The 27,597-nt window shown below is 47.4% G+C and overlaps 1 protein-coding gene across 10 annotated transcripts in view; it reads left to right on the forward strand.

Moving 5' to 3' along the window:
- Positions 1-27,597, forward strand: part of TANC2 (tetratricopeptide repeat, ankyrin repeat and coiled-coil containing 2) — a 336,817-nt gene that overhangs the window by 299,158 nt on the left and 10,062 nt on the right. For 9 of the 10 annotated variants that reach the window (XM_054224167.1, XM_054224164.1, XM_054224162.1 and 6 more), the window contains 10 exons: positions 4,150-4,258; positions 9,032-9,154; positions 10,127-10,363; positions 12,298-12,483; positions 14,637-14,730; positions 20,744-20,877; positions 21,307-21,430; positions 25,705-25,880; positions 26,416-26,548; positions 27,136-27,165. In XM_054224167.1, coding sequence (XP_054080142.1) covers positions 4,150-4,258; positions 9,032-9,154; positions 10,127-10,363; positions 12,298-12,483; positions 14,637-14,730; positions 20,744-20,877; positions 21,307-21,430; positions 25,705-25,880; positions 26,416-26,548; positions 27,136-27,165 — 1,346 coding nt within the window. The remainder of the gene's footprint in view (positions 1-4,149; positions 4,259-9,031; positions 9,155-10,126; positions 10,364-12,297; positions 12,484-14,636; positions 14,731-20,743; positions 20,878-21,306; positions 21,431-25,704; positions 25,881-26,415; positions 26,549-27,135; positions 27,166-27,597) is intronic. The other variant, XM_054224168.1, reaches the window with a different exon arrangement.

A 27,597-nucleotide genomic window follows, 5' to 3' on the forward strand; every position in this document is an offset into this window, starting at 1 on the left:
GTTTGAATTTTCTTGTATAATGTTAATTCCTTCCAAGTTAGCTCGCAATTATAACATCAGAGGAAAACTATGTTACAGGAATCGATAAATCCATTTTGGTGATTAAGTGATCCTTCAAGAGTTCACTGAGCGCTCTGCAGTCTGGACAGACATCCTTCCGAGAGCGAAGGAGGCTCCGGGCTTTGTCAGAGCAGACATTATTCTCTCTGCCGAAGTTATAAAATTGCACTCTGCAGAGCTGAATAAAATATAAATACACATCTCTTGGAAGACCAGATTGGCTGGGCACAGTGTCAAATCTCTGGATTTTGGAAGGGTTTCGTGGGATTAGCTGACAGAAGGGAGATGTGGGTGTGAATCAAGGAATTTGGCCTTCGGTAGATTCAGAAGTAAACGGGACTGATTCTCACTGATATTTTTGCCTGTCTTTTACTCCAGTAGTGCAATGCCTTAACACTAGAGTAATTTTACGCCCTTTAAAATCTCTCTTGCTTTGCCCGAGGGATAGAGGAATACAGATAAAGCCCAGAGCCAGGAACTTTCAACATTTTCTTTTGTGTTTCCCCACGCTCCGTCGCAGCTCTTTGGTCGCGCTGGTACTTTATTAGTGACCCCTTGTCCCCTTCCACGGGGGACGGGGGGCACGATGAGGGATGCGCTTGAGGTACCAACTCCCTGCGTCGCCTTGCTCTGCGCTCAGAGCTGTGTGTGCCTCAGTGTTGGGTGAATAAGGGAGCAGATGTGTAGGGACCACGCTGCGGAAGCCAGCGTCTCCCCTTGTGCCCGTATAGAGCCTTCGCTTACGTTACTCTTCCTTATAGCTGCTGTGTGCGTGCACCGGTTCGTGCTGTGCCGGGGCTTGCAAGGATGAAGACTCATCTTTAGGTCTTTATATATACATGTGTGTGCACATCCACACAGGCAGCCCTGGCCATTACAGGAGCCTGCGAGAGCAGACAAAGGCTGCCGGGGCTGGGCCGGCAGCGCTTTTAATTTTTCACAAAAAGAAACCTTACATTAAAAATAGAAAAAAAAAATCTCTGATGATAAACTCGGCAGTGGTGAAATTCAAAGCAAATCATTTCTCTGAGCTCCTTGATGTAGAAATCATTACTGCCATCCTCTGCTGTATTAAAAGAAAAAAAGCCTGTGCTGTTGGAGTCTGGTTTAGCATGCAATTAACGTTGACAGAACAAGTGACTGCAAGTGTTTATCAACAAGCCCAAAGCCAAGGTCTGGGAAACATTGCAGAGGTAATGTATTACTCATGAATACTGTACTTCATTCTGGAATAGTTCGTACATGCCTTATTCATAACAGCCAAAGTCATGCATATAATTAAATTTAGGTAAATACCCTACCAGCTGCAGCTGAAAAGCAATTTAGGAGCTAACTGTGGAACCTGGGCGCGTGTGTCACTCAGGAGCCGCACTTCATCTCTCGCCGTGAAGAAAAGGCACATTAGAAGTTTCTGGATCTTCAGCTTGTGCTTGGGATTAATAGAGTTACAGCTCCAGTCAGAGCCTTCCCAAAGGTTTTCGAAGAGTTTTCCATCAACAAGCAAACGACTGGCATCGTTTCCTCTTCTGTGATGTGAAAAACAGGGGGTAGAGGCGGTTGGCTGCGGGGTCCCCTTGTGCAGCGGCACTCGGATCTGGAGCAGAAGGCCGCGGTCGGTAGTCACCAGCCTGACGACTCCCCCAGAAAGGAAACGAGCCGATGGCTTGGAAGGAACTTGCACCACCCGCCTTTCAGTGGGGGTAAATGCGTTGGCTCTTCTCCAAAGCATGAGCCCAGCGCTGGGAAGCTGATGAGCTATTGAGAGGCGTTGAGTGCATTAGAGTGATTATAGGTTTTCATAATCTGGCTGAGTGGGGACGGATGAAATCCAGCAGTTGCTGTGCTCCTTGACTTGCAGCTGTATCTAGCCACGTTCCAGCTGTGTTTCACAGTCGCTTGGTTCCTCCTGATCTGTTTCTCCTTTCCACGGGCATTCCTGGAGGTTAATCAGCGTAACGAGCAAATGCATTTGTCTGTCTCCTTTAAAAGGATGCGACCTCATGGTCTTCTCCCACTCCAAAGATGGGGTTCAAAGAGGGGAAGAGCAAAAGGAAGGAAAGGCAATAAGCTGGAGATAACTGAAGGTGCTACAACCACTTCCAAGGCCCTTCTGTTTTCCCAGATTTTTACTTTTGTCCCTCTGTTGGTGCTATATGGAGAACTCTCACAGCACGGACACGTGGCAGTGGGAGGCACTGCCCTGCACACAAGGCATCCTGACGAATTTTAAGCACTCAGCCAAGGCATCTAAGCTACATCTTGATGAGCTGAGTCACCATCTGGAGGAGCTTCTCCTTCTCCAGTGACGGGGAGTGTGGAGCTATGGGATCCCAACACGGACACCTCGCCATGTGCCAAGCCAGGGTGTGGAGAGGAGATTAACAGGCAAACATGCAAAAAAAAAGTTTTTCTTCAGTTTCTGCTTAAGCTCAAATCACCCTAAGAGTGAAGGATACCATCAGTCAATAAAAACATTTCAGACAACAGTTTGAGTTGATGGTGCCTCTATAAATTTAATTAGATTTTGGAGAGAGACGTAATAGAATTACTCACCAGTGAAGGAGTTTATTTTATTACATGTAAATGGGATGCGATGCTCTTTCACCTGTCAAGACCTGAGGATCGAGTCCTGCCTTGTAAGAAAAAGACTGTTTGTTTTTCATCCCGCTCCTCCGGCGGGCACATGTCCACATCCTACCAGTACCACGAGGTCTGGCAGAGCAGCATCGGCTCCGCTCGAATGAATCCGTCTGTTATCCGTCCAAAAGGAGGTTCATTGGCAGGGCTTGGGGGAGACCTTGCCAAACACCTGGCTGTGGCAGTACAAGTCTTTCCCTTTTATTCTGAGTTTATTTTGAGACGGGGTAATCATTCTCCCTGGATGTGGATGGGCTGGTGAATCCCCACCATTGTGAAAACTTCTGTCTTCTGTAATATTTACTTGATGTTTGGCCGTCCTAAGTACTTCTGTGCTTTCCCAGATAGTGATGAGCTAATGTTCCGTGTCCTTAAAAGCCCTTCTAAAGCCACAGTTGATATCGTATTTTGTTTTCTTTGGCTGGAAGGCATTTGATGCTTTTATGTGTAGTCACATTCTTATTTAGTTCCCTAAATGAAGTGGGTTAAAAAAGGACTCCTTTGGGAGGAGCCGGGGGCTTAAAGAAGAATACAAATTTGTTGGCAAAACCAAGAAAACTGCAAGTCCCCAGACCCCTGAGGTCCAAGCGTGGAGCCTCAGTGGCCTCCTCCCCTGCCTGCCCCGTCTCCTGCGGCGGCATCCACGCGTGCCCGCAGGGGCGGGTGTTTGCCGATCTCACCCAGAAATGTTTGCGATACTTCACATTTTCCCACCGCGCGTGTTTTGTGCGCGTATGCAGGATCGGCTTCTTGCATCTTTGAGAAGACTCGGCTGCTGTGAAAGTTTTGGTGTTATAAGTTGAAAGTCTGTACGTTTGAAAATGTCAGTAAAAATCACCGTTAGTGAAGGAAGTTACTGACTCTTTTATTATGTTTTGCCTTAAACAAGGCTCTGTGTGTAGCTCACTTAATTTGCTTCCATTGTCAACTTGGTAGGTCATTGCCAGAAGCATCTTTACTAGCGGAAAAGCAGGAGAATGTATTTAGAAGGAGTTTTACATGGAAATGAAGTTGCTTCCCTCTGCAGGACGTGTCGCAGGCTGGAGAATGTAGATGTCATTTAAAGGACATTCTTTTCCAAGTGTGGATATTTTAAATGTTATTTTCTAATGACTTCAGGTGGCACGCTTTCAAAGGACGGTTCTCCTCTGCAAAATGACTACAAAAGTAGGACTTCAGCTTTCATGAAGTCGTACCTCAGCGTTTTCCAAATTCACATCCGCTCATAGAAAATACATTGTTTTAGTTTTGCTGTCCTCCAGTGTTTGGGGTTTTTTGAGCTATCAGTGATCACCGATAATAAAGGACGTAATTATCCAAGCGAGAATTAGTCCAGCTCTGTTTCCCAAAGCTGGACGAGGCTGAAGGCTCCGCGGGAGCCAAAATTATTGTCAAAAGTTCTTGTGGTGGTGTAAGAAGCAAATACTGACATACTCTTTCTTCTGATTTTAGGAGTGGCCACACGTTACTTGCCTTCTGGTTTTCCCGACAAGAAGGAAAACTAAATCGACAGCAGACTATTGAACTGGGACATCACATTCTCAAAGCACATATTTTTAAGGTAAGAAAAATTAAAGTGAAGACTTATGCCAAGCTCATCCCCGCGGCGCATAATCTGCCAGCGCTGGCAGCGCTCGGTCTCTTCTTGTTTTAGGGTTGCTGTAAGAAGTGTGATTGCTTCAGGCTGCTGAAACGTGTAGAAGTGAGCTTTAGAAAATTGGCAGTGGTATATAAGACATCCTTGAAATTAAGCCATCCTTCAGACTGTAAATTCAGCAGATGATAGCCTTCTTACCTAAAATCACTCTTCTACCATAAGAGGTTTCCTCCCATGTAAGATGAGTTCCTTGTAACAACATCTAGAAAAACCAAAATGGTTTTAAGAGGAGTGGTTTTGAAGAATCCAACCCAAAATTGAGGTTGTAAAGGGAAGATCCGACGGTGCTTAAAATCTGATGGTGGGTCCGTTTTACTCTTCACACAGACATTTAAGACCTGGGTAACTGAAAGGCAGACTTGAATGTGAGCATCAAAATGACCCATAAATTAGGTATCATTCTTTTGCCCGTTGGCCCACGTACCAGAAGATGGAAATGAGGAGGGATTTGTAAGCTCACAGGAAATACAGAATTTATTAAAAGTGGTAGGATCTGTGGGCGCTTAACACTGGTTAAAATCAGGCTATGTTTTTATCTGATCTGTATAGGATTTTATAGACTTCAGAACTTTAGCGCCCCTGTATTTCTAGAGCAAACAGATGCTTTGAGTCTTGTGCCAGGTCAGTCCTGTTGGATTTATTTATTGAGTTCCCTGTGCTGAATTCACCGTCAGGTGTAGTAGCAAAGTCTCCTCGTTTGGGAAAGCGATGGCTGGAGCCAAAGGGAAGGACCCCACATCGGCCCGTTACGCGATTAGTGTATAATTTTCGAATTTAGAGTACATTCCCATGGCCAAATTCAGCCGTGAGTTTACTGTTCGGCTGCCATTTACATCTAAATCTGGTTCCAAATCTTCGTTTCACACTTTCACGGCAGAAACAAATAACAGGGTTTCAGGCTCTAAACAAATGACAATTTTCATTAAGTGGACAAGTTGCCTGTAGATTCCAGATTTAACTGAGCAATATTTACAATAGTAGAAAATGCCAATTAGCATATGAAAAATGTCAGTACAGCCTTCTGTTTCTAATCACTCGGCAAAATCCGTGGTTTTGCAACACTGGGGTGAGAATAGTCTGTCTCGGTGACAGATAAGCATAACAGTACGGTATTTAGAAGTACTACAAAGTTTTGAAAGGGTTTGGATTAGCTGGATTAGAAACACTGCAAAACTTAGGTTTTTCGCTTATCCTTGAATTTTTATTCCTTTTTTTAACAAGTGTTTACTGTGGATTTGTGAGTGTTTACTGACTGAAACAATGGCTGCATTAGTTTTTGAAGGAGGCATTGAGCTGGACTCTTGCAAACCACGTTTAAGATCTTGAGCATTCTTAAAGGAAAATATTTCCGAGAGTACGTACACAGACCCATTTTCCTGTGTTCACTGACTGTATTTGTTTCTAAACAAGCATTTTTTTTCCAGTCAAGCTTTTCATTTCATCTGATCTTTTACTGAAGCCGTTACCGGTACGGCACGGGGTTCCTGCCAGGCAGGCAGCATGTCAGGTCATCAATTGGGTGTGTTTTTCCTGAAGTATCGTGTTCTAGCAGCAGCTTTCCACAGACACAAAGATCCTAATTTTGAAGGTATTTGCGGAGGCCTGATGCCATTGTAATTCCGTTTTATCTACCCATCGTGAAGCCAGAAGAGGATTAGAACAGAGCTAAAGCATGTTTAGCTTGGAGAAGAGGAGGCTGAGGGGAGACCTCATTGCCCTCTACAACTCCCTGAAAGGAGGGTGGAGAGAGGTGGGGGTTGGCCTCTTCTCCCAGGGGAATAATGACAGGACCAGAGGAAAGGGTCTGAAGGTGCGGCAGGGGAGGTTTAGGTTAGATATTAGGAGGAATTACTTTACTGAAAGAGTGGTCAGGCACTGGACCAGCCTGCCCAGGGCGGGGGTTGAGTCACCATCCCTAGAGGTGTTTAAGAAACGTCTCGATGTGGCACTTCAGGGCATGCTCCAGTGGCAGAGATTGTAGGGGTTTTGGTTGGACTCGATGATCTTAAAGGTCCTTTCCAACCATGAAGATTCTATGATTCTATGATTCTATGAAAGCATTTCGTCCAGCCGGGGAGTACCGAGAGCTGGGTATAGCGACAAACTTTGATTAAACAGTGCAGAAAACATATTTGTCCTTCCCCAATCCCTATGGGTTCGAATCCACCGGTACCTTGTGCAAGGTGATGATGGGACACTTGGAATTTCCAGGTGTACAAAAACTTGAGTGATGCAGAGGCACAAGGGGACGACCTGCCACACGGGTGGTAAGAAGCTTCCACACTCCCCTGGCCTCTTGGTGGCTGAGATCTGCTGGGTTTCTCTTTTAAACACAAACATCCTCAAACAGTTGGGTGGGGGGGATAAAAAAAAAAAAGTACAAATGTTTTAGTCTTTTAAAGCAATTACCAGTCTTAACAGGAGCATATGGAAACCCAGCTTGGAAAGCCTGGCATGGAATGAAAGGGCAAGAAGAGAAATGTGCAATAATGATACAAGAAGACCCAAACTTCAGGCTGACGTATGTTTTGCAAATCAACCAAAGAGAAGTCTTTAATTTCATCTTAAATTAGTTAGCTGAAATGTCAGTAATCCAGAACTGGGTGTCCCTCGTCCCCAGACTGAGCACGTAATGACAATTACAGGCAGAAACACTCACTTTGACAGCTACGGGTATGTAAAGGTGTTTGATACTCCTTGAAAAACAGCCGCATAAAGACCTTGTGTTGAAGGCGCCAACAGCCAAATAGCAGAGGAGGCGATAAATGAGAAGTTAAGGATGCTGGCGGCTGCATACAAGAGTGCAGAAAAGCCAGCCTGTGTGAAAAGTGGGCTTGCGGGGGGTTGGCAAAGTTATTCCCATGAAACGTGCACGGTCAGGCGGTGCCTTGGTCCTGTGTCGGATGGTCCCGGTGAAGTGGAAACCAGTGATGGCGTTTCGATTTGGTGTTGTGTCTGGTTGGGATTTGCTTTCGCTGAAGGATTCAACCCGCTTTACGGTTCGGGGCAGAAAAGGGAAACAGAAAAGGAAGATACGATCTGTAAAATGTGAAATAGTGCCGTTTTGTTTCAGCAACTGAATGATAATGGTGTTGGATGTATTTATTCTTTAAAGGATAAATGTCATCTTTTATGTCTTGCGCTAATATCTAAGTATATACATTCTAATACAGCGGTTAAGGTTTTTATAGCATGTGTGATTATCTTCAGATGGCTATTCTGAAAATACATGCTCTTTCCTCAGTCCTAATGGTAACTCAAACAGTTTATTTATGGCTTTGATAGTATTATAGCTATTTTTAAATTATGTTAACCATTTATTATAAAATTGTTTTCCATTTGTCCAATTATACTGTACTGACTTCACTGAAATTTAATATTGACCTCTAATGTCCTGTATTGTGTCATTTCAAAAGCAGCGTTTAATGGTGGCTGAAATTCCTGAGCTCTTTCTGCCTCTTAACACGATATTTTTCTCTGTTTAACTCCCTGAATTGTGAAGGAAACAAGCGCGTGGAGTTGTTATTTATAAGAGCCTGTCTAATCTGTTCCTTCTTTTTATGGTAAAACCATTTCAAGTGACAAATCTGTTGACGGCTGGTGCGATGCTTCAGAATATCTTTCACACGTAGGTATTAGAGGTCTGCAGCTGAGTCCAGCAGCGGGCGCAGATGGCGATTCCTGCACATCTTCCTTTAGAGGAAACAAATCCCACCTTTTGCTGCTGGTTTTCTTCCCGTCGCCCCACACTGTCCCTGCCAGTCTGTCGCATGAAAGACTTTCCAAACTGAAATGCGATCCTGCTGCTTCGCGCGCACGGAAATGACCACTCGGCGTGCAAGGAAGCAGACATCAGGGTTTGCATATCAAAACAATTAAAGACGTCTGTACGGTTTCCATGGAAACAGCAGACTTTAATGGTAAATCGATAGCAGAACATCAATATACAGGGCGTACCTGCATCCCACAACGGAGCCCAACGCGCAGCAGATCTTGGGGCTGGAGTTGCAAACCCATTCATCGCTCTCGTTGTCCGTCCAGCCGTTTGCTCCCATCTGTTGGCTACAGAGCAATTATTGCTCCTTCGACAGGAGGGGGGAAACTTGCCCAACAGTTCTGTGCTCCGCCAGTTAGCGTTGCTGGAAAAACATGTCAGACCTCCTATAGAATACGTATAGCCTGATCATGGATGCCAGCCAGAAGGGTTGGCGACGGTCTGGTATGAGATACGGGAATACTGTTCTAGGTTGAGGTTGAGACGTCCTTAATTTATCTTTTTGTGAGCAGATACTGGCATCCGGTTTAACCGTGTGAATAATAAGGAAACTTTGTGAATCGGTTCTGCCAAAATAATGTGTACTTAATTAAAAAAGAAAAAAAAAGAAGCATGCGGTGTTCCTTCACATGACGTTTTCTGAGGGTGTTGGATGGATTCAGGTTGCTCACTGTTTAATCCTGCCTTTCCTAGACCTTGGAGATGGCTACAGTATCTTTGCAAGTTATTTCCTACGAGCTTACTAATTCACTGCCAAGGTCAGATTTGGCAAATTGTCACGTTCCCTTGTGTACTGCCGTTAGTGTCTTGAAACTTTTTGAAGTCCAAAGACAAGGAGGGATCTGCCCGGTGTAGCTGAGCCTATTTGTACGCTTGCATCTAAGTCATCTTTTCCTTTTTAGGGGCTGAGTAAAAAAGTTGGCGTATCTTCTTCCATCCTGCAAGGGCTTTGGATCTCCTACAGTACCGAAGGTCTTTCGATGGCTTTGGCATCTCTGAGAAATCTCTACACCCCAAACATAAAGGTACTGGAGGAGGAGGAGGAGAGCTGGGGTGGGTCAGAGCTCGCACAAGAAGCTCCCAGCGATGCGCAGTAACCACACACGGAGTATTGGCTCCGGCAGTGGTCCTACCTGGGCAGCTTGCTGGGTGTTCATCTTGAGCTGGGGAGAGGCCATCAGTTCAGTTGGGATTTTATCATAGAAACATAGAATTGTTGAGGTTGGAAGGGACCTTGCAGATCATTGAGTCCAACCATCAACCGAATGCTGACAAAAACCATCACTAACCCATGTCCCTCAGCACCATGTCTACCCGTCTTTTAAATCCTTCCAGGGATGACGATTCCACCACTTCCCTGGGCAGCCTCTTCCAGTGCTTGATAACCCTTTCAGTGTAAAAAGTTTTCCTAGTATCTCATCATTTCGTTACTGTCTGGGATGATCCCTCAACTCTTCTACACTGACCAGGGATCTCCTTTTAATGGCAGCGAGTGAATAGTGACTTTGCGCCTGTGCAAAATGGTTCACTTGCGTTTTTCCTCCCCAAAGATGTGGGATGCGACAACTGGTGTTGGAATTCGACAGCCCCCTAAAGGGCCCTGGCTTAGACAGGCACTAACTTGGAGACGACGCCAAACACAACGGCACGTGCTCACACGCCAGTTCAGGCACTTGGTGCCCATTCGTGTTGGTAAAGATGAATGTGTTGGCTTAAGTGACTTCATCTCTACAGCAAAAAGGATTTCAGACATTGATACAGATTTCAAACTGTCCTTCATCTGGAAGGATGTTTGCCCCAGCTCCTTCCCATACGGGTGAAAATGCCTAAAATGGGACCGTACGTTTGGCAAGTGTTTTTACTGGGCATTTTATGTCCTTCACTGGTTGCTTGGAAGCATGCAGAGGGCCCTGGTTTAAATTCTTTTGTTGTTCTGAAAATAAACTAAGGTCTCTCCGTCAGACTCAGCTAACAGGAGCTCTTCTTTCCCCGTGCAGGTCAGTCGGTTGCTGATTTTAGGAGGTGCAAACGTGAATTATCGGACCGAAGTTCTGAACAACGCCCCCATTTTGTGCGTCCAATCCCACCTGGGTTACACGGAGATGGTGGCTTTGCTCTTGGAGTTTGGGGCCAATGTAGATGCCGCTTCGGAAAGTGGCCTGACCCCCCTTGGCTACGCGGCTGCTGCTGGATTTCTCAGTATTGTTGTGCTGCTGTGCAAGAAACGTGCCAAGGTACAGTGACCATGTTCCTCTAAAACCTTATTTCAACTGTTCCACGTTGATGCCTGGCAGGGCAGAACCTGCAGGCGGGATACGTAACGCTCGCTGAAGGATATCCTGCAGGAGGTGAAGGCAGGATGCTGCTGTGGAGGGTTGGCTTTTCTGCTAAAATGCAGTGGCTTTGAAAATCTCATGTTGACACCAAAGCTCGTTAACTCCTGAGAGTCACAGAATCACAGAATGGTTTGGGCTGGAAGGGACCTTAAAGCCCAGCCAGTGCCACCCCCTGCCCTGGGCAGGGACACCTCCCACCAGTCCAGGTTGCTCCAAGCCCGGTCCAACCTGGCCTTGAACCCCTCCAGGGATGGGGCAGCCACAGCTTCTCTGGGGAACTTGGGCCAGGGGCTCACCACCCTCACAGCAAAGAATTCCTTCCTGAAATTAGTCAGTAATTAGTATTCTGGAATTCAGGTCTGAGGTAGGAACTGGCTAATCTCGCTGCACTGGTGGCCTGCTGAAGGATGTTCTGGAGAAGTCCTTGACCTTCGCGAGGTTAAAATGGCAACGTTGCTTTTGCAGCATGGAATGTTCTTTAAATGTCTTCTTGAGACATATTTTCCAAAAACTTCTCTCAGGCTTGTCCTAGAAAAATACCCTTTGTTTAGCTTTGTGGTGAGTGTTTGGAGTTTTAATTGTGTATGATGAGTCAAGTTTAAATATTTTGTCGAAGAAGAAAATTGTGCTGATTTTTGAAGTGGAGCCTCCTGGAAACAATTTGTGGTTTCTCTATATGTTTAGCTTCAGTTCAAAATCAAAATGTGGGTTTGTATAGTTTTGGAACGAAAGTCGGGATGACTGAGGGACCCGTTTAGATCTTGCTGTGCTGTCTGTAATAATGCAAGGAGAGTACGAAGGAAAAAAAGAATTCTGCTTTTGTTGGGATATTTTGAGGAGTTGGGTGACTCCCTGACACTCATTGGTAAAGAAACAGAATTCCCTCTCTGAGAACAGGAATATTTGGGCTACAAAATGCAGTGCAAGAGTCCTGCCATTTTCCCTTGAGTATCCCTAACTGTATTGAGGGAATACCCTAAAACCAGCTGGGTTTAGTTTGAGATTCTGGCATAGAAAACTGCGACGTTGATTGCTGCCTAAGTTGAGAAATAAGAAATATTAACATATTAATAATATCAATGTATTACGAGGAATATTTCTCATGTGATTACATAACTATAATTAATATTAGTAGAGTATACTAATATAATAATTCTTTCTTATAATACGAGAAATGAGAAATAATACGTTGTGGAGCACTGAAGGAGTTAACCGGCAGGAGGACGGTAGTTGTCCCGTTTTCTCCAAATTTATGGTGTTGGGGTAGGACCTAGAAATCTCGAGTGAAAACCGTGCCTGGTCCTGAAAAGCCGACCAGATACGTTCCCGCAGGGCTGCCAAGCGCAATCTCTGTTTCCCATTGACTTCTGCCTGCGTTGGGTTCGTGTCGTGCCTTTGACTGCAGGCTGGGGCACTTCTCCGTCCCTGGAAAGAAATGGTATCTGGAAAACGAGCTGATTTTCCTGTTGTGGATTTGGATAAGGGAGGTGATATCAGTGTGTGTGATTTCAATCCCCAAGAAAATACCATTGCTGGACTTCAGGACACAAAGGGGAAAATGCTTTTGCAGCCTTTGAGTCTGAAGAAGACTAAAGAAAGCTAAAAATTATGGTAACTTACCCAAACAAACACTTGTGGCCAAGAGGATGCCTAAGCCTGGGGCAGAGCTGCTTTAGGAACGGTTGTTTTCTGGTTGTGGAAGGATAGTTTACCAGAAAAATGCAGATTTTGCGCATGTGGCATTATTTTGAAACCGGGGCTGGAAACTCCGAAGAACCAAAGAAGTTTTGCACGTGATTTGACTTAATTGTATTTTGTCGTCTCTTCTCAAGGTGGATCATTTGGACAAAAACGGTCAGTGCGCTCTGGTTCACGCTGCTCTCCGAGGACACTTGGAGGTGGTGAAGTTCTTGATCCAATGCGACTGGACCATGGCTGGGCAACAGCAGGGAGTATTTAAGAAGAGCCACGCCATCCAGCAGGCGCTCATCGCGGCGGCCAGCATGGGTTACACCGAGGTGAGACCTACCAGCGCATCACTGCCTCCACGGGGTGGGAAACCAGGGGTCGACTCTGTTTTCTAGCCAAAACATTGACCAAAGAGGTTCTTGGAGATGGAGTCAGTACCTCTGTCCTGCTCTTCCTCCCCTTCCCATCCCAGGCTGCGGGGTTCAGAGATCCCTTGGCAAACCCTGGGGTCTGGGCAGGCGTCCAAGAGAGGAAGAGTAACAAGCCTTTAAGTTGTTGGAATAAACCTTAAAGCAAGGGTGGATAAACAGCGTGTTGCTGACGCCGCTCCTCCGGCGCTGTTAGGGCAGTGTGAGACCACGGAGCTTTGGACTGTATGCTGGGGGGAGAGAAGAGCCGAAGAGCTTCATCTTATCGTACCGATAAAGATTTGTGATGCGGGAAATGATGTATGTTTTCCTACCGAGAAGTAAGTCTTTGAGGATTTTTTGCATTGGTTGATTTCTTTGCTAAATTGAGCTCCTCCCATTTACTGGAGTTTAGATTTTGCCTTTGTTAAGCGTAATCCGTGAAAACATAGGTAATGTGCTCAGATCAGAGGAGCTAATTAAAGAAAGCTGGGAAACTCTTATTAGCTAAGTGACTGTGAGTTGAACCGATTAGAAGCAGATGTGACTTCAAAACCCTAAAGATCTGCACACCGAGGACGTAATTTGTAACAGGGCACAGAATTTTTTAAAATGGGATTTTCCCCACACATAGCACTGATCACCTTTATAACTTAGAGAAGGGAGTTTTGGAATTGTTTAATATTTCTGTTTTACCATAAAAGGTCCGTGGCTGCTGATAGAAAAATATTGCACCTCCCTGTTTTGAGGTGCTTGCAGTCGTAGGAGACGCAAGCTGATTTGCTCTTTTTTTCCAATTTCAATGGTAAAACAAGTGTTTAGCATGTTTATGAAGTGACCTTAATGGCTGGTGGAGCCGCACTGGAGTCCTTGCTGTGATTATACCCTGGTGTAACCATACCAGACGTGGCTTTACGGTTTATCCAGGCCACTGAGGTCCACTGAGCCGCGCAGCAGCCGGGTGGGAGCAGCCGAGGCCCAGGCGTTTGTTACACCAACCTCACGCTCTCCCACGGAGGCAGCAGCGTAACACACACAGCATCTGCCGTGGAAGCACCACGAGCATCGTCCACTTCAACAGCATCTTTCCTGGAGGCACCCTCCTGGCTTTCCTGCTCCCCCCCGTGCTGCTGTCGTTCCCGATGTCCCACTGAGCACCAGCGCATCACTGGCGGGACACGGGGGAACAGCACTTGTCACCCACATCCCTGCTGCCCTGTGCTGGTGCCTCCCTCAGCCTGTGCCCGCAGGCGGCGGAGCAGGCACGGCTTCCTCCCAGGTACTCAGAAAAGGCTCGTTGTAGCCTATACCCCAGTGGATAATTGTTTCTCCTGGAACGAGAAAAATGTTTTTGTCCTTCAGTCACTAAAGTAAAATCTCCATTTTCTTCTTAGCCTCTTGCTTTCTCGCATCATATGATCCAAACACTGAAATTTTCTAGCAGTTTTCAGTCAATTAAATCCTTTAATTTACCCTTTAAAGAAGTTAATTTGCTTCTCTGGGGTTTCAAGCATCCACAGCTGGAAGAAAAACATAGTGGCATTTTTTTAACAGTCTGCTTAAAAACGGCATTTGCTAGAAAGGAGCTAATAGTTTCTGGAACTAACTTCGTCTTCGCTGGAGCTTAAGCGAACGGAGAGACTAACGATTATAACTGCGCCATTACATCCCTTGTCCGTGACTCAGTTTCCCCAGCGGTGAAAGGGGATGATCATACTCATGGTACAGACGGACGCGGCGGCGTTCCCTCACCGCTCAGGGCAGCTGGAGCTGCAGACGGAGGCGCATCCGCTGTGCGCACCGGGCCGTCTGCAGCAGGACAGACACCCGTAGAAGGAACTGACACTTAAAAGCTCCTCATGTGCAGTCGTGTCAGGGCACTTGGGTGGGTTTTTTTGCTTGCACAGGGCAGCAGGTTCAGCGACTGATCTCTGGAAGAATATTTACTTGAGCTCAGGGTGCCAGGCAGAGACCGTTCCTTTTCCTCTGTGTCTTCAGAGCAGCTCGTGTTGAGATGTCAGCAGTTTATATATAACGCAGCCGAGTTCGTGAGCTGACATGTCGTTTTGTTTTAGATTGTCTCCTACCTGCTCGATCTTCCAGAAAAAGACGAAGAGGAGGTGGAGCGAGCACAAATCAACAGCTTTGACAGCCTTTGGGGAGAGACAGGTGATTTCTGTAGATGCTGTAGCTTCTTTTTGCCTGTTTGTGTTTGTATTTAAGGGCTCCCCGTCACCCGATGCATCCCTGATCCCGGGTGTTGCTTTGATGAAGGGAGAGGGATCAGTTCCTCTGATTTGGTTTCAGGGGATTTACGGGTGCCAGGGGGGAGCTCGCACTCAGCTTAAGTAAAACAGAAAAGTTCAGGGGTTGAAAATCCTGAGCTTCTGCAGCTCCTGGCGCTTTCCCGGAGCGTGCAGGCATGCAGCAGCTCTGACAACCGGGCCGCTGATTTCACTGAGACGTCTCACATTAAGTGAGATGGACACAAAATTCTGCTCTTGCTCTCTTGATGTTGGGCGTATTTATCCAAACCATCTCTCCGTTTCTCTCTGCTCTTCCCGGTTACATGCAGCACCATGACTGTTAAATTAGCCATTGATTTTTTGAAAACTTCTCATTATTTAGCACCTGGTAATTAAACAGATGTCCTTTTGTGCAATACTGCATTTTTGTATTGATGGGTATGGTACAGAAGCCCTGCTTTCCGAACTTCTACCAAAACAAAAGCGGCCGTTCACCCCTTCCACACCACGGATAAGAAAGGCACTATCACCTCCATTTTTTGAGATATTCCAACTTGGAGTTGTTGGCTTTTAACTCCAGTGACCTCATAAATATTGTCCACTGTCTTTTGTGCTTAACTCACTAATCTGCTTGCATCGCTGGTAATGTTCCTGTCAGGTTAATACACCAAGGCGATGTTCCTGTCTGGGTACCGGAGCACTGCTTTTGATTCTGTCAGCTTTGCTTAAAAATGACACGATCCAAGGGTACGGACGGTGGCTGGCGTGTGGCTTGGTCCTTGGTCAGGTCATTTCTGGTTAGAAGGGTGGAGGAAAAAAGCAGGGTTATGTTTTGAGCTGTTTGTACACTGTACCTTTGAAAATGTAGCATTGTTAGAGCCTTGTAATGAACAGAGTCTATCAGAAAGTATTTGCCCCTGAGCTTTAAAGGGCAAAGATGGAGGATCTTTGATGCCACACTCGCAGGGCATCAGGGAAGGAATCGGCTCCTGCATCCACGGGGACGTAACTGAGGAGCAAGGACGTTGTGCCATTATTAGCGGAAATCAGGGCAACATACAAATAAGCAATTTAAAAGTGCCCCGAGGGTGTCATGGGAGAAAAAAGAAATTGGGTGTGGAATTAGCCAAATGACATGACACAGCGTTGGTAGTAGGACAACGGCTTTGCTGCCGCTGAGCTCACAGTTTGAAGTGGTGACCAGGCCAGAGGCGGCTCGTCCAAAAGGTTCTCTGGTGTTTGGGTCCTGAGGACTATCCTGTAAATAAAAAACTGTCTTGAGTAATGTCTTGTAAATATCTGGAGCCAGCTCCAGATGGAATATTTCCCCCTGGGACAAGACTTCCTATCAAAACCCAGCGCAAAAGTATCTGAGTCACTTGTAGTAACTCCATCGGAGTTGGAGGTGCAAGAGTTTGATCAGAGGGCATCAGAGTGTGAGCAAAAGCCACTGAGATGTCCCCCTGCACAGTAACCTCCTGGGCAGCATCAGATTCTACGGATAAGCTCTTAGTTACGACAGTCCTGGGCTGCCTGGATGAGTCTGCCAAAGCCTGGCGTAACGCCGTAGACGTTTGCCGAACTGGCGTCTAACCCTGTCTCTCCCCCGAGCTCCCTGCCTTTGCAGGTGACACCATCCTGCTCTCCGTGCTCTCCGCTCTGAAAGCCGAGCGCTGCATCTTCTCCCTGACGGCATCCAGCTCTTCTCTGTCCTCATTCCTTCTGCCCTGGGCAGCTCTGCCATTCCCAGCCTGCCCGTCGCCTCGAGGACTCTTCAGCAGAAGCCTTTCCCATCTCCGTTGTCCCCCTTCCCCTACCTCTCCCCGCAACGATGCCAAAAGCTGGACTCACACAGACACCTGGGAGTTTCTCGTATCTCAGAGAAACTGGGTAACTAACTGGGATAGTTGGGAATGTGGATTCGTGAATTGCAAATCGCACACAAATTGAGGAGCCATCTCGAAGGAATGCCCATTTATCCCATTAAAATTGGTGGTAGGTAAGACGGGAAAATGAGCAAAAACGAGCCAGACACCAAATTCAGCAGTTTTTTGTCCCGTCACAGGCAGGACGAGTTTATATTGATCTCAAGTCTCCCTTTCACATTGATTTGCTATTTTTTTTTACCAAAAGTAAACAGCGAATTTAGATAAATTTGAAGAGAAATGCTGATTTCCGCCTAAAAATAGCGATCTGCTCTAAAAATCTGTATCATGCCTTGCCTGGTTTTTGATACTCGTTGCTCGTGTGTCTAATCTTCCGCAGCGCAGAGCTGCCTGCCTGGCTCAGTGCTATCAGCCTGATATCATCCGAACGGCAGCGCCAAGTTACATCGTAAGTTTAGGAATTGCTGACAGCACGCTACGGCCAGCTCCAGATGGAATATTTCCCCCTGGGACAAGACTTCATATCAAAACCCAGCACCAAAGTATCTGAGTCACTTGTAATAACTCCGTCAGAGTTGGAGGTGCAAAGAACGACTCCATCAAACTGCATTTGACTTGCTGCCAGGCTGTGAAACAGCTACACGTGCTGTATAGGAGCAATTCAATGATTCCTTCTCCAGATAAAGTTGGTTTTTTCTCCAAGAAAACAGACGTGCTCTGCACAACAGCAGAGGCAGAATGTGCTGTTGCAGATCCCTGGTGTCGGAGGCTGTGGCTTCTCTGACGTTGCTCGCTGACGGAAGGGGGCACATCCGCACCTGAAACTCGCCTCAGGCTTGGTTTGTGCCGTGTTTTGAGAAATGCAGCCACTGGTTTACGGCGTTTATGCCAAGATTTTGTTATTGCGCGGTGAGTTGTTCTCCTGGCACTAAGCCCTCAAGGAAATGCTGCAAAGTGAACATTCCTGTTTTCCAGCCCAGGACCATAGAATCATTGAGGTTGGGAGGGAACTTTAAGATCATTGAGTCCAACCATCAACCCAACACTGCCCAACCCACCACTACCCCATGTCCCTCAGCACCACATCTGCCCGGCTTTTAAATACCTCCAGGGACGGTGATTCCACCACCGCCCTGGGCAGCCTGTTCCAATGCTTGATAACCCTTTCGGTGAAGAAATTTTTCCTAATATCCATCCTAAACCTCCCCTGGCGAGACTTGAGGCTGTTTCCTCTTGCCCTGTCACTTGTTCCCTGGGAGAAGACCTCCAATCGACGTCCCCTCACTACACCCTCCTTTCCGGGAGCTGCAGAGATTGTGAAGAGCAATAAGTGATAAGTTGTTGATAACAATTTTGGACCTTCCTGGACCAAATGTCATTGCAGAGGTGCCCGTTGCGCAACACATGCTGTCCTGCCCAGCTGTCCTCTCTGAAACAAGGATCCTGGTCACTGCTCCTTGGCTGGGCGTGATGGACTCACCTCCTTCATGCTGGGCCACAGGAGCTGTCTGGCAGACAGTAAAACTTCAAACAAAACCATTTCCATTTCTCTTGTTTCCTCTCATCACCTTTCCTTGGCTTTTCCTATCTCCTTTCAGCACACAGGCACCGTGCCGTGCCTTGCCTCGTGCCGTGGGGTTTCTGGAGACTGATGGCCGTTGCAAGGCGCATTGGTGGTGGGGGAGACAGGCGGATAAGTCCATGTAAAGAGTGCTAAAAGGCTTAAATAAGTGGACACTTGTAGAATTTTTCCTGAGGTGGTTTAATTGAGCTTTTTGGAGAGTTGGACGCCAGCCACAGGACAGTGCTCTGGCCATGAGGTGGCCAGCAGTGGAGCTGGAGCTTGCAATCTCGTCAAAAGCCGCTTTGGTTGGAAGGCTGGAGATGGAGGGGTGAGGCACCTCTGTTCATTCACAGCAGCAGACTGTCCAGCTCTTGGCCGTTGGAGGGACCACAGGGGGTTATCTAGTCCAACGTTCTGCTCAAAGGACAGGTGCTGATGAAGTCTGGGTGTACCTCAGTGAGTTGGTCTCCTAGGATTCCGGCTGGACTGAGCTCCTTTCGCTCCTTGGGGAGTTTCTCCATTTCTGAGGATAGATGCTGAGATATCTGTGCAGCGTACAAGACGAGTTTGGACAGGTTTCTCTCAGCAGCAGGCAGCAAATCCAGGTCATCAGTATGGGATGATGACCTTCCTGCAGCAAGGTCTGACTGCTCAGTAGCACAGAAGCTTCTGAGCTTCCCTTGAGTTGGAGCTGCAAAGGCCAGGCTGGAGCTACGTACCCCCACCAGTTGCTGTGACCCTGAGGAGCAGAGTAGCAAAAAGACGTGTCAGACCAGGTAGGGTGGATTGCAAGGCAGAGGGGAGAAGGATATGGCCATGGATCAAATCATCCCGTTCCAGTACAGTCTTTTCCAAAGAATATTTCATGGTGAACACCAAACACTGAAGTGATTTACAGTATTTTCAGTGTTGCAAGCATAAGTCATTTTGACGTGAAATACCTCAAATTAACCTGCAACATTTGAAGTGCAGGCAGGTTTCGAAATAGAACCCAAAAGCCCTGCATGCCGATCCCTCTGCTGTGCACATTACACACAGTCCTCCTTCTATATTGGTAGCTTACGTGTAAAACCCACATGGATCTGATTATAGATTTTGCAGTATGTTCTGCTTGTGGCAGCGAGATGATTTTTCTTTTAACTCTTGGTGTCTCTCAACCCCAAGAGAAGAAAACTCAACCATAATGTGGAACAGAATAGAGAATTAATTAAATCCCCCAACATTAACGGCGTTGCAGTTGGAAACCCATCAACACCTCGTAATCAGCCAGCCCACAGAAATGTACTTCAAAGAAAAAACAAGCTACGTCAGTTAGAAATAGACTCCCACCTTCTGCTCAAACTCCTACTAGAAGCGGCAGAGCATCGAGCCAGGGGAGCCGTGCTCAAGTGCACAGAAAGTTAGGGAGAGGAGGGAGGAACCGAAAAGTCTAAAATTAATACCAAAGACGAGTTGAAGGCAGGTCCTGCACTTGGAACTATTTTCAGATTGAATGTGCCTTTTCTAACCCAACCATACTTTGCGAGTTAACAGAGCACATTTTGTCAGGGAAAGAGCTGTCAAGTGTTACTTCTACCCACCTGTGATATTGTGAGCGTCTTTAATACTGGAAATAAGTTAATTTTGGTTTTGCCCAAAGACCCTTGCTGGTAGGATTAGTCCTGGCCAGAAACAAAGCCCAGAACTAGCGTTTTTCTTGGAGAACAGGTGAACATACTCATACCATTTTTGCATTCCGGTTGTTTCCCTGGTTTCAGAGATCTACAGGCTAAAGTGGGATATTAAAAGTCCTCCATCTGAATTATACTGCTCTGTGCTTGTTCGGTTGGAGAAAAGCCACAGATCTGACTGACACCCATTGGCTGGCAGTGATCTGTCAGTGCCTCCAGCTCGATCCCTCGCTTGCTCTCCTGTAGTCATGGTGGGATGAGTCAAGGCCAGGTTGCAGAAGGTCTTGCCAAGACGGCGCGTACCTGAAGGCCTGTGTTCTCTCTGCACATTGTGCCCCTACTGAGACTCACTCAAGTCTTGCAGCCTGTGGCTTCTGCAGTAGGGAAACCTGCGGGGAGGCACAAGGGAAATGGCGACAGTTTCATGTGACAAGGCGCTGCGTTTCTTTGCGGCGACACCTTGAACCTCGGTCACATGTGCCTGTAGATTATTTTATGCGTATTGCCGTTCTCATCCGGTTGCACTGCGACTTGGAGAAAATAATAAAAGCTGATTGTCCCAATCAGCCTCTTTCCATAACGTTACGAGATCTTTTCATGGAAGAGTTGACCTTTGAAGTAAACTAAAATGACAAGTAAGAGCTACAGCTGTCCTGAGCCAACCCATTTCCTTGGTTCGTTTTGCCCGTCGTGAGCTATGTTTGGCATTTCAGGCACCATCGCTTCGATAGCCAGCAGAAAGACCTATCTCTGGGTATGAAAAAACCCTGTGGAGCGTGTGGCTCTTTCCCTTCACTGCTTTTCTCTCTCCCGCAGCTCTGACGGCGGCGGCGGGCCGCGGGAAGCTGGAGGTCTGCCGGCTCCTCCTGGAGCAGGGAGCCGCGGTGGCACAGCCCAACCGCCGCGGGGTCGTGCCGCTCTTCAGCGCCGTCAGACAGGGCCACTGGCAGGTGAGTGGGGTCCTCGCGCCGCCGGGTTGGCCTGAAATGTAGGGTCAGGCCAGCCCTTCCATCTTGCTGAAATACCGGTGGAGAAGACAAACCTCAACTCTTGGGGAATGATCAGAGTGAGAAGAGATATTGATGCTTCCAGCACCCTGAGCTCTTGGTGGCTGCAGACAGCTTTTGCTTATGTACTGTGTTATCTCACCATTTGGGAAGCAAATGGGATGCTCTTGATTTAAAAAGTCATTTTTCCTGTCCTTATACGCTTCTCCTATGCCCTAATCTTGCAGCAGTAATCTCAGAGGGCACCATGCCTTGGGGTTTCAAGACATGGGGACCACTCTGCCCTTCCTCGGCTCTGGTTTCTCTACGTACGACAAGTGTTCTCAGCTGGATCTCCACATGCAACGTGTGTTCTCGCTTTGTGTGTTGCAGATTGTAGATCTCTTACTCACGCACGGCGCTGATGTGAACATGGCAGACAAGCAGGGGCGGACGCCGCTGATGATGGCCGCATCTGAAGGACATCTGGGCACAGTGGAGTTTCTGCTCGCACAAGGTTAGAGCATATGCTTGGAAGTGTGTTGGAGACGGGCCACGGCGAGTCCCACCGCACCGTCTCCTGCACAGCTGGAGTTCGTAATGTCAGGGTGGGGACTGCAATCCCACTGCTGGATCGGGCGGTGGAGAGGTTCTCAGCACCGTATCCAGCTTGTTGGAGAACGAGACTAGAACTGTCATGGCGTTAATCTTGGCTGTCGGTTTTGCTGTCTGCGTTTGGTGCTCGCAGCCCCAAAACCACGCACTTGGGTCAGAAAATAAAATAACCCAGCACAGGTGCTTTGAGCATTGAGTTAAGAATGTGCCCTTGAACCGTGCTTGGAGCTTTCCCCTTAGACAAAAAAAGGAACGAGCGATGTGATTGAACCGTCAGCATCGCCATGGAACAGGCAGGCAAGACTCAACCGCCGGACCAGAGCCCGGGACGCGTTTTAACACTTCCATTTTTAGTGCTAGTATTGTTGCCTGCATTTTTGACGCCAACATCAGCAGGAGGGTAAGGCCGCGACACAGGCAAGGGTTTGGTGTGTTTGTTGAAAATAAACCAGAATTGTTTTGAAGATAGTCTGCTCTTCGGCTTTGCGCTCGCAGGTTCCCTTTGCTCGGTACTTCCAGTGTCTAATAATTCCCCTTCCCTGGGAGTTACTCAGTCAACGGGAACATGTTTCATTTTACTCATTTCTGCTGTACATGTTTGAGGTGAGTCAGGACAACACCCTGCCTGCAACCTGTGTGAACGCGATTATTTTGTATTTCTGTAGCTCCTTAGAGACTTCTCTCTTTTTTTTTTTTTTTTTTTTTTTTTTGACAAATAGCCAATGTTTGTTTGGTGTGTTTCGGTAATTTTCCATTCTTTTTTGGCTAGAAATAGCGTTTAATTCTTGTGTTGTTATCTGATATTTGTATTTCAGGTAAGATCCCTCTTTGGGAAGGGATATTTTCTTCATATCGTAAGTGACTGTGGCTGACCTCTTAGCCAAAATGTGAGACGCTTGAATATTTTACATAGTAGTTTTAAGAACATTTTTCACTGTAAAATTGCCAGGCTTCCAAGAGCAAGTTTCTCATTGCCTGTCTGTCCTGAGCCAGTGGGGTCCTTGCTGCTCAGCGCTGTAACCTGCGTAGGGATGTGACAAAGATCAGGCATGAGTTTCTTCGTGAATTAATCCAATTAATTCTTTTCTGGCGTTCTGGTTTTTTAAAAATTTCTAATTAAACGGTCTCCATGTTTGAGTTGCAACGTGGCCCCTTTTGCAGCTTCACTGCATCTGTGTAAAAGGCTTAAAATAAGTGATTCTTTTTTTTGTTGGCCAGACTTGAGAACTGTGCATGTTGCTTAAGACTGACTGGTTCAGTGGAGGATGAAAATTCCGGGTAATCTGATCTTGGCCGTGGGATCGCCAGCAAACGCACGTCATGTTAACCTGGCTCTTAGGACACCAAGAAGTCAAACATACGAAAATCTTTTTTACTTCATAAGGTCCATTCTTCTAAATAGCTTAATAAACTAAATTTAGCCACTTAAATAGGCTATAACGCGTGGTCCTGAAAAGTTAGCTCAAGCCTGGGCAGAGTACAGTGATATATGGTGTATTTTAATTAAAATGGCTTTGACAATCCTGTTCAATGTTTCATTAAAATCAAAGTGTGTGAATCATAAGCCATAAGCATTAATTAGTGTGTTGCAAAGCAAATCTCATTTGACTGTACTTGATTAACACAGTTGGCGTTTGTAAACACTTTTTATTAACAGAGTTGCAGTCATCAATCAATTTGAAATCCAAATTTTTAGAGTTACCTACTGCTCTTGCTTTAACACCCGGAAGCGATGGACGTGTGAACAGTGAATTAAACTTTCCTGGTAACGGCTCCGCTAAAGCTGATGTTTATACGGGTCGGTGTTACACGAAGCACAGTCATTTCTGATGCTCGTTCCGTTTGGAGAGAGCTTGACCCTGAATCTCGTTTTGCTGCGAAAATCAATCCCCCGATGTTTTTGCTGCCGTGGGGTACGTGGTACGTGTGGCTGCCGCCCCTCGCTGTCTGTCTCGTGCCTGTGACACACGACGCTGAGCCTTGTCCCCGCGGGGGTAGCCCAGCATGGGCACGGCATCTTCTCCTGCGTCCTCTGCACAGAAAGGGGCCGACCCCCCTGCCCATTCCCGCCTCCTTTTTGATGCTCCAACTGTCAATCCTTTCTTTTTTTTTTTTTTTTTCTCTAGCCGGCTAATTGTTGTGTGTCTGCTGGATAACATTAAACCATAAACTCTTGCATTTAGCCAGGTAATTTTTTTAGGGAAGGAGCAGCCCAGCTGCTCTCCAAACCCCCTCTCCGAAGCTGGGTTTGCCCAGCCAAAATCTTTCCCGCCGGAGCTGGGATCCATCCCATGAGGTCACCTTAAGCCACTTGCCCTCGAAACCATCAGTTTGTTTCGTGTCTGACTGCCTTAACGCGAAGCGGGTCAGAGATCCCCGAAGGAGCGAAAGAAGCCTTCAGAGAGGAGCAGAGGTTCTGCCGGGAGCTCGGTGCCTCTGCGGAGGTCGTGCCCAGCCTGCCTCGGAGCAGCCTTTGGGCATTTCGGAAGCGCCGCGCATTGTCCGCTCACTTAGACCTTCAGCTCGCATCGCTGCAGTGATGCCCTGGAGTCTGGGCACGTCACCCTGCGGTGTGGTGTGTCTCTTCCACTGCACTGGCGAAAGAGCGGGACGGCCGAGTGATGATGTGGTTTTCCAGCCTTCCCTCTTACTGCAGGAGCTTCCTCGCCGGCTCCAGAAGAGTCAGAGGGAAAACACAAGAGAAGACTTTGACGGTTTGATTGCAATAAAGTAGCTGGTACAAATAAGAAGGCATGAAATGAGGCTTCATCCTGCTTTTCTGAGCAATAGCTGGCCTTGGGTCAGTTGAGGATCATCTGGAGGGCTTTCACAGAGCTTCAGAAGGGCTCCTGGGTGCAGTGTGGGCAACGTGAGGGAAGGCTGGCGAGGTGTCAGGAGTTTAGGTTGTCGCCCCTTGTCCTGTACAGCCAGTGTCCCTCCTCGGCACACCGGATTGCCCCAGACGTCGTTTGCCACCTCCCTCCCTGGCAGCCCGCGCTGCGGTTCGGAGGCCGGCGGCGAGCGGGGCACTGGGGCTGAGCCGAGGGCTCCGGGCGGAGGTTTCTGAGCACACCCTGAGCGAACGTTCACGCGTTCTGCTCCTCCGCAAACAAAAAGCTGCGCAAGCTGGAAGACCTGTCAGTTTGCTCTCGACTGGGCGATGTGTGCTACCCGGGGGACGTGTCAGCTGGGATGACGGGGAAGGCGCAGGAGATTCACATTACTCCCCCGCTTGCTGAGCTTTCTGGAGCCAGCGAAGACCTCACGCTGGGCGGTTGAGAGTTTACCTACAGGAGAAAAATACTGCAGCAGCAATTCATCCCAGGCTGCTGGCGGGAGCATCCCGCAGGTAGCCGCAGTTCCTCGGAGGAGCAGAGCTGATACGGATCTCTTCTGCACGCTTGAGAGCCGGAGCCGTGCCTGTGCCATGGCAACCGGAGTTGTCTTCGTGCCACCAAGAGGAGTGTTCACTTAATGCTGCTGTTCAGATCTCGTACGCGTATCCATATGCCGTATGAAGCAACGCTGACCCGTTGGTATGGCAGCGCGATTGCTTCATCCAAGAAAACGTCAAGTCCCTCTCTCCTTGGCTTGCAGTTGGCAGTAGTTTCATCCCACAGCGTTGTATTTATGTTGGGTAAAGTTCAGGGAGAAATACTGCTGGAAATTGTGTCGATTTGGGTAAAGGGGAGGGGGAGCGAAGAGGGGAAAATACGTGCTTTTGTAGAAGAACTGAGCTGAATTGACTTAGTTCCCCTTGGTACGCCGTGACCTGCTGAAACAGCAAAATGGTTTCATCTCTGACTCACACAGGCTGGAATGGGGTTTGATTTTAAAAAAAAAACCAAACAGTTAAAAAGAAAGATTGATGTCTCAGATGAGGGATGTTGAATCCACCCTGCTGCTCAGAAGGTGCTTGCCAGAAAAGCCTACGGAGCTAGGTGCGAAAAAGTTTGCAGCTTGGTGTGAATAAACTTGTTTGCCACAGTTCCTGTCGGTGCATTTGAAGTCACCATAGAGGGTGGGATCTGCAGTGGGAGAAATGTTAATAAAGTAATTAATAATTATCTACAGAGATCGCTAAAAAATAAGCTGTTGTCACCGAGCGGATGGTTTGTTGCATCATAGTGCTCAACAGGAGAGAGCTCTTAAGTGACCTGATGCTGCTTCTTTCAGGTGCCTCCATTTCCCTGATGGACAAGGAGGGCTTGACAGCCCTCAGCTGGGCTTGTCTGAAGGGACATCTCTCCGTGGTGCGTTCCCTGGTGGAGAACGGAGCTGCCACCGACCACGCAGATAAAAACGGACGCACTCCGCTGGACCTGGCAGCTTTTTACGGCGACGCAGAGGTGGTAAGTGGCCTGTAACACATGCAGAAGGAAACGGGCGGTTGGGGTAAAATCGTAGAATCATAGAATCGTTTTGGTTGGAAGGGACCTTTAAGATCATCAAGTCCAACTGTTAACCGAACACTGCCAAGTTACCACTAACCCGTGTCCCTCGGCGCTACATCTGCACGTCTTTTAAATACCTCCAGGGATGGCGACTCCACCACTTCCCTGGGCAGCTGTTCCAGTGCTTAACAACCCTTTGAGTGAAGAAATTTTTCCTAATATCCAATCTAAACCTCCCCCGGGGCAACTTGAGCCTTAAAATAGTACAGTTCAGCTTGATGTAGCAATAAGCATATAGAGTCCTGGCCCTCCATACACGCACGTGCTTCCATAGAGGCCAACGTGTGATTCTGAGGAACCCTCAGACCCTGTAGAGGTGGTCTTAGCCCAAGCAGTGGAGCAGAGCGAGCTTCTGCTGGTTGTACGTCACCAGCAGCACGCAGAGCTCCTGCCCCGGAGCAGAACTGACTGACTGTCGCGCTTCTCGTTGCAGGTTCAGTTCCTGGTGGACCACGGGGCCATGATCGAGCACGTTGACTACAGCGGGATGCGGCCCCTCGACAGGGCAGTGGGATGCCGCAACACCTCGGTCGTCGTCACTCTCCTGAAGAAAGGAGCAAAGATAGGTAGGGAGAGGGGGACAATCCGCTCTCGGCTCTGTGCCCAGGCAGGACTCGAGCAGTGGGGCTGGCTTCCTAGAAAATGTAAACGTAACACAGAGAGCCTCAGCCCCAGCTGCTGCTTCGGACTCCGAAAGCAGCCGGCGAGTCACGACTGCCTTATTCTCTTTATTAAAACGGGGAATTTTATTTTTTTTTTATTTTTTTTTTCCTGTCGTATTACTTAGCAAAGTTAATCAATAAACGACTGTTTCTTTGGCAAGGTCTTTCCTCTGGTAATGCTTTTTCTATCTTTACTAGTCCGAGTCGACAAAACGTACTCTGTCCATGCATTGCTGTGAGCTGCTGCGTTCACTTGCTCTGTGTATGCTTCCAGACCTTAGTGTTACCTGCGCTGCGCCACACAGCTGCTCACGTTACGTTTTCCTGTGAAAGGGGATTTTGCTGGTGCATTGGCTTCTTTGCTGCCTGCCTCTCACGGCTGCTTTTTTTCCTTTCTTTTTTTTTTTTTCTTTTTTTTTTTTTTTTTCACCTTCATCCATTTTTTTTTTCCCCTCTCTCCTACAACTTTTTGTTTTCTCCTTTCTTTGAAGGTTGTCAGACGTTACCGAGTCGCCCACGAGGTATATCTCATTGCTGTCAGCATCAGCTTCGATCTGATAGCTTTGTCAGCCTTGCTTTCTCCTGTTTGATTTAGCCTGCATGCGTCCCCAACACCTCTAATCTTTTAATTTACCTCACCTTCAAATAATTTTTTGAATGACTGTTGCAGAGAATAACTTGAACTCAAAAACTAACCTCCTTCCCCCAAAACGTACTGAATCTACTTATAGAATATTGTTGACTTATTCTTCACCCACACTAATGAGTTGTCCCCAAACTTTTGCCACCCCTTCCCTCCCGGTATTAGACCTTGAGGTGACGACTGGCTCTGCACGTCCCCTGCGCGGAGCCAGCGTGTCCCCCCAGCCCAACAGACGGCTCCGGCACCAGCAGCGCTTAGACACCACCTTTCCTTTGTCGTATTTTCCGCCTTAATGGATTTTTCTGCTCTA

This window comes from Rissa tridactyla, chromosome 19 (genome assembly GCF_028500815.1).
Source record: "Rissa tridactyla isolate bRisTri1 chromosome 19, bRisTri1.patW.cur.20221130, whole genome shotgun sequence".
NCBI classification, from domain to species: domain Eukaryota; kingdom Metazoa; phylum Chordata; class Aves; order Charadriiformes; family Laridae; genus Rissa; species Rissa tridactyla.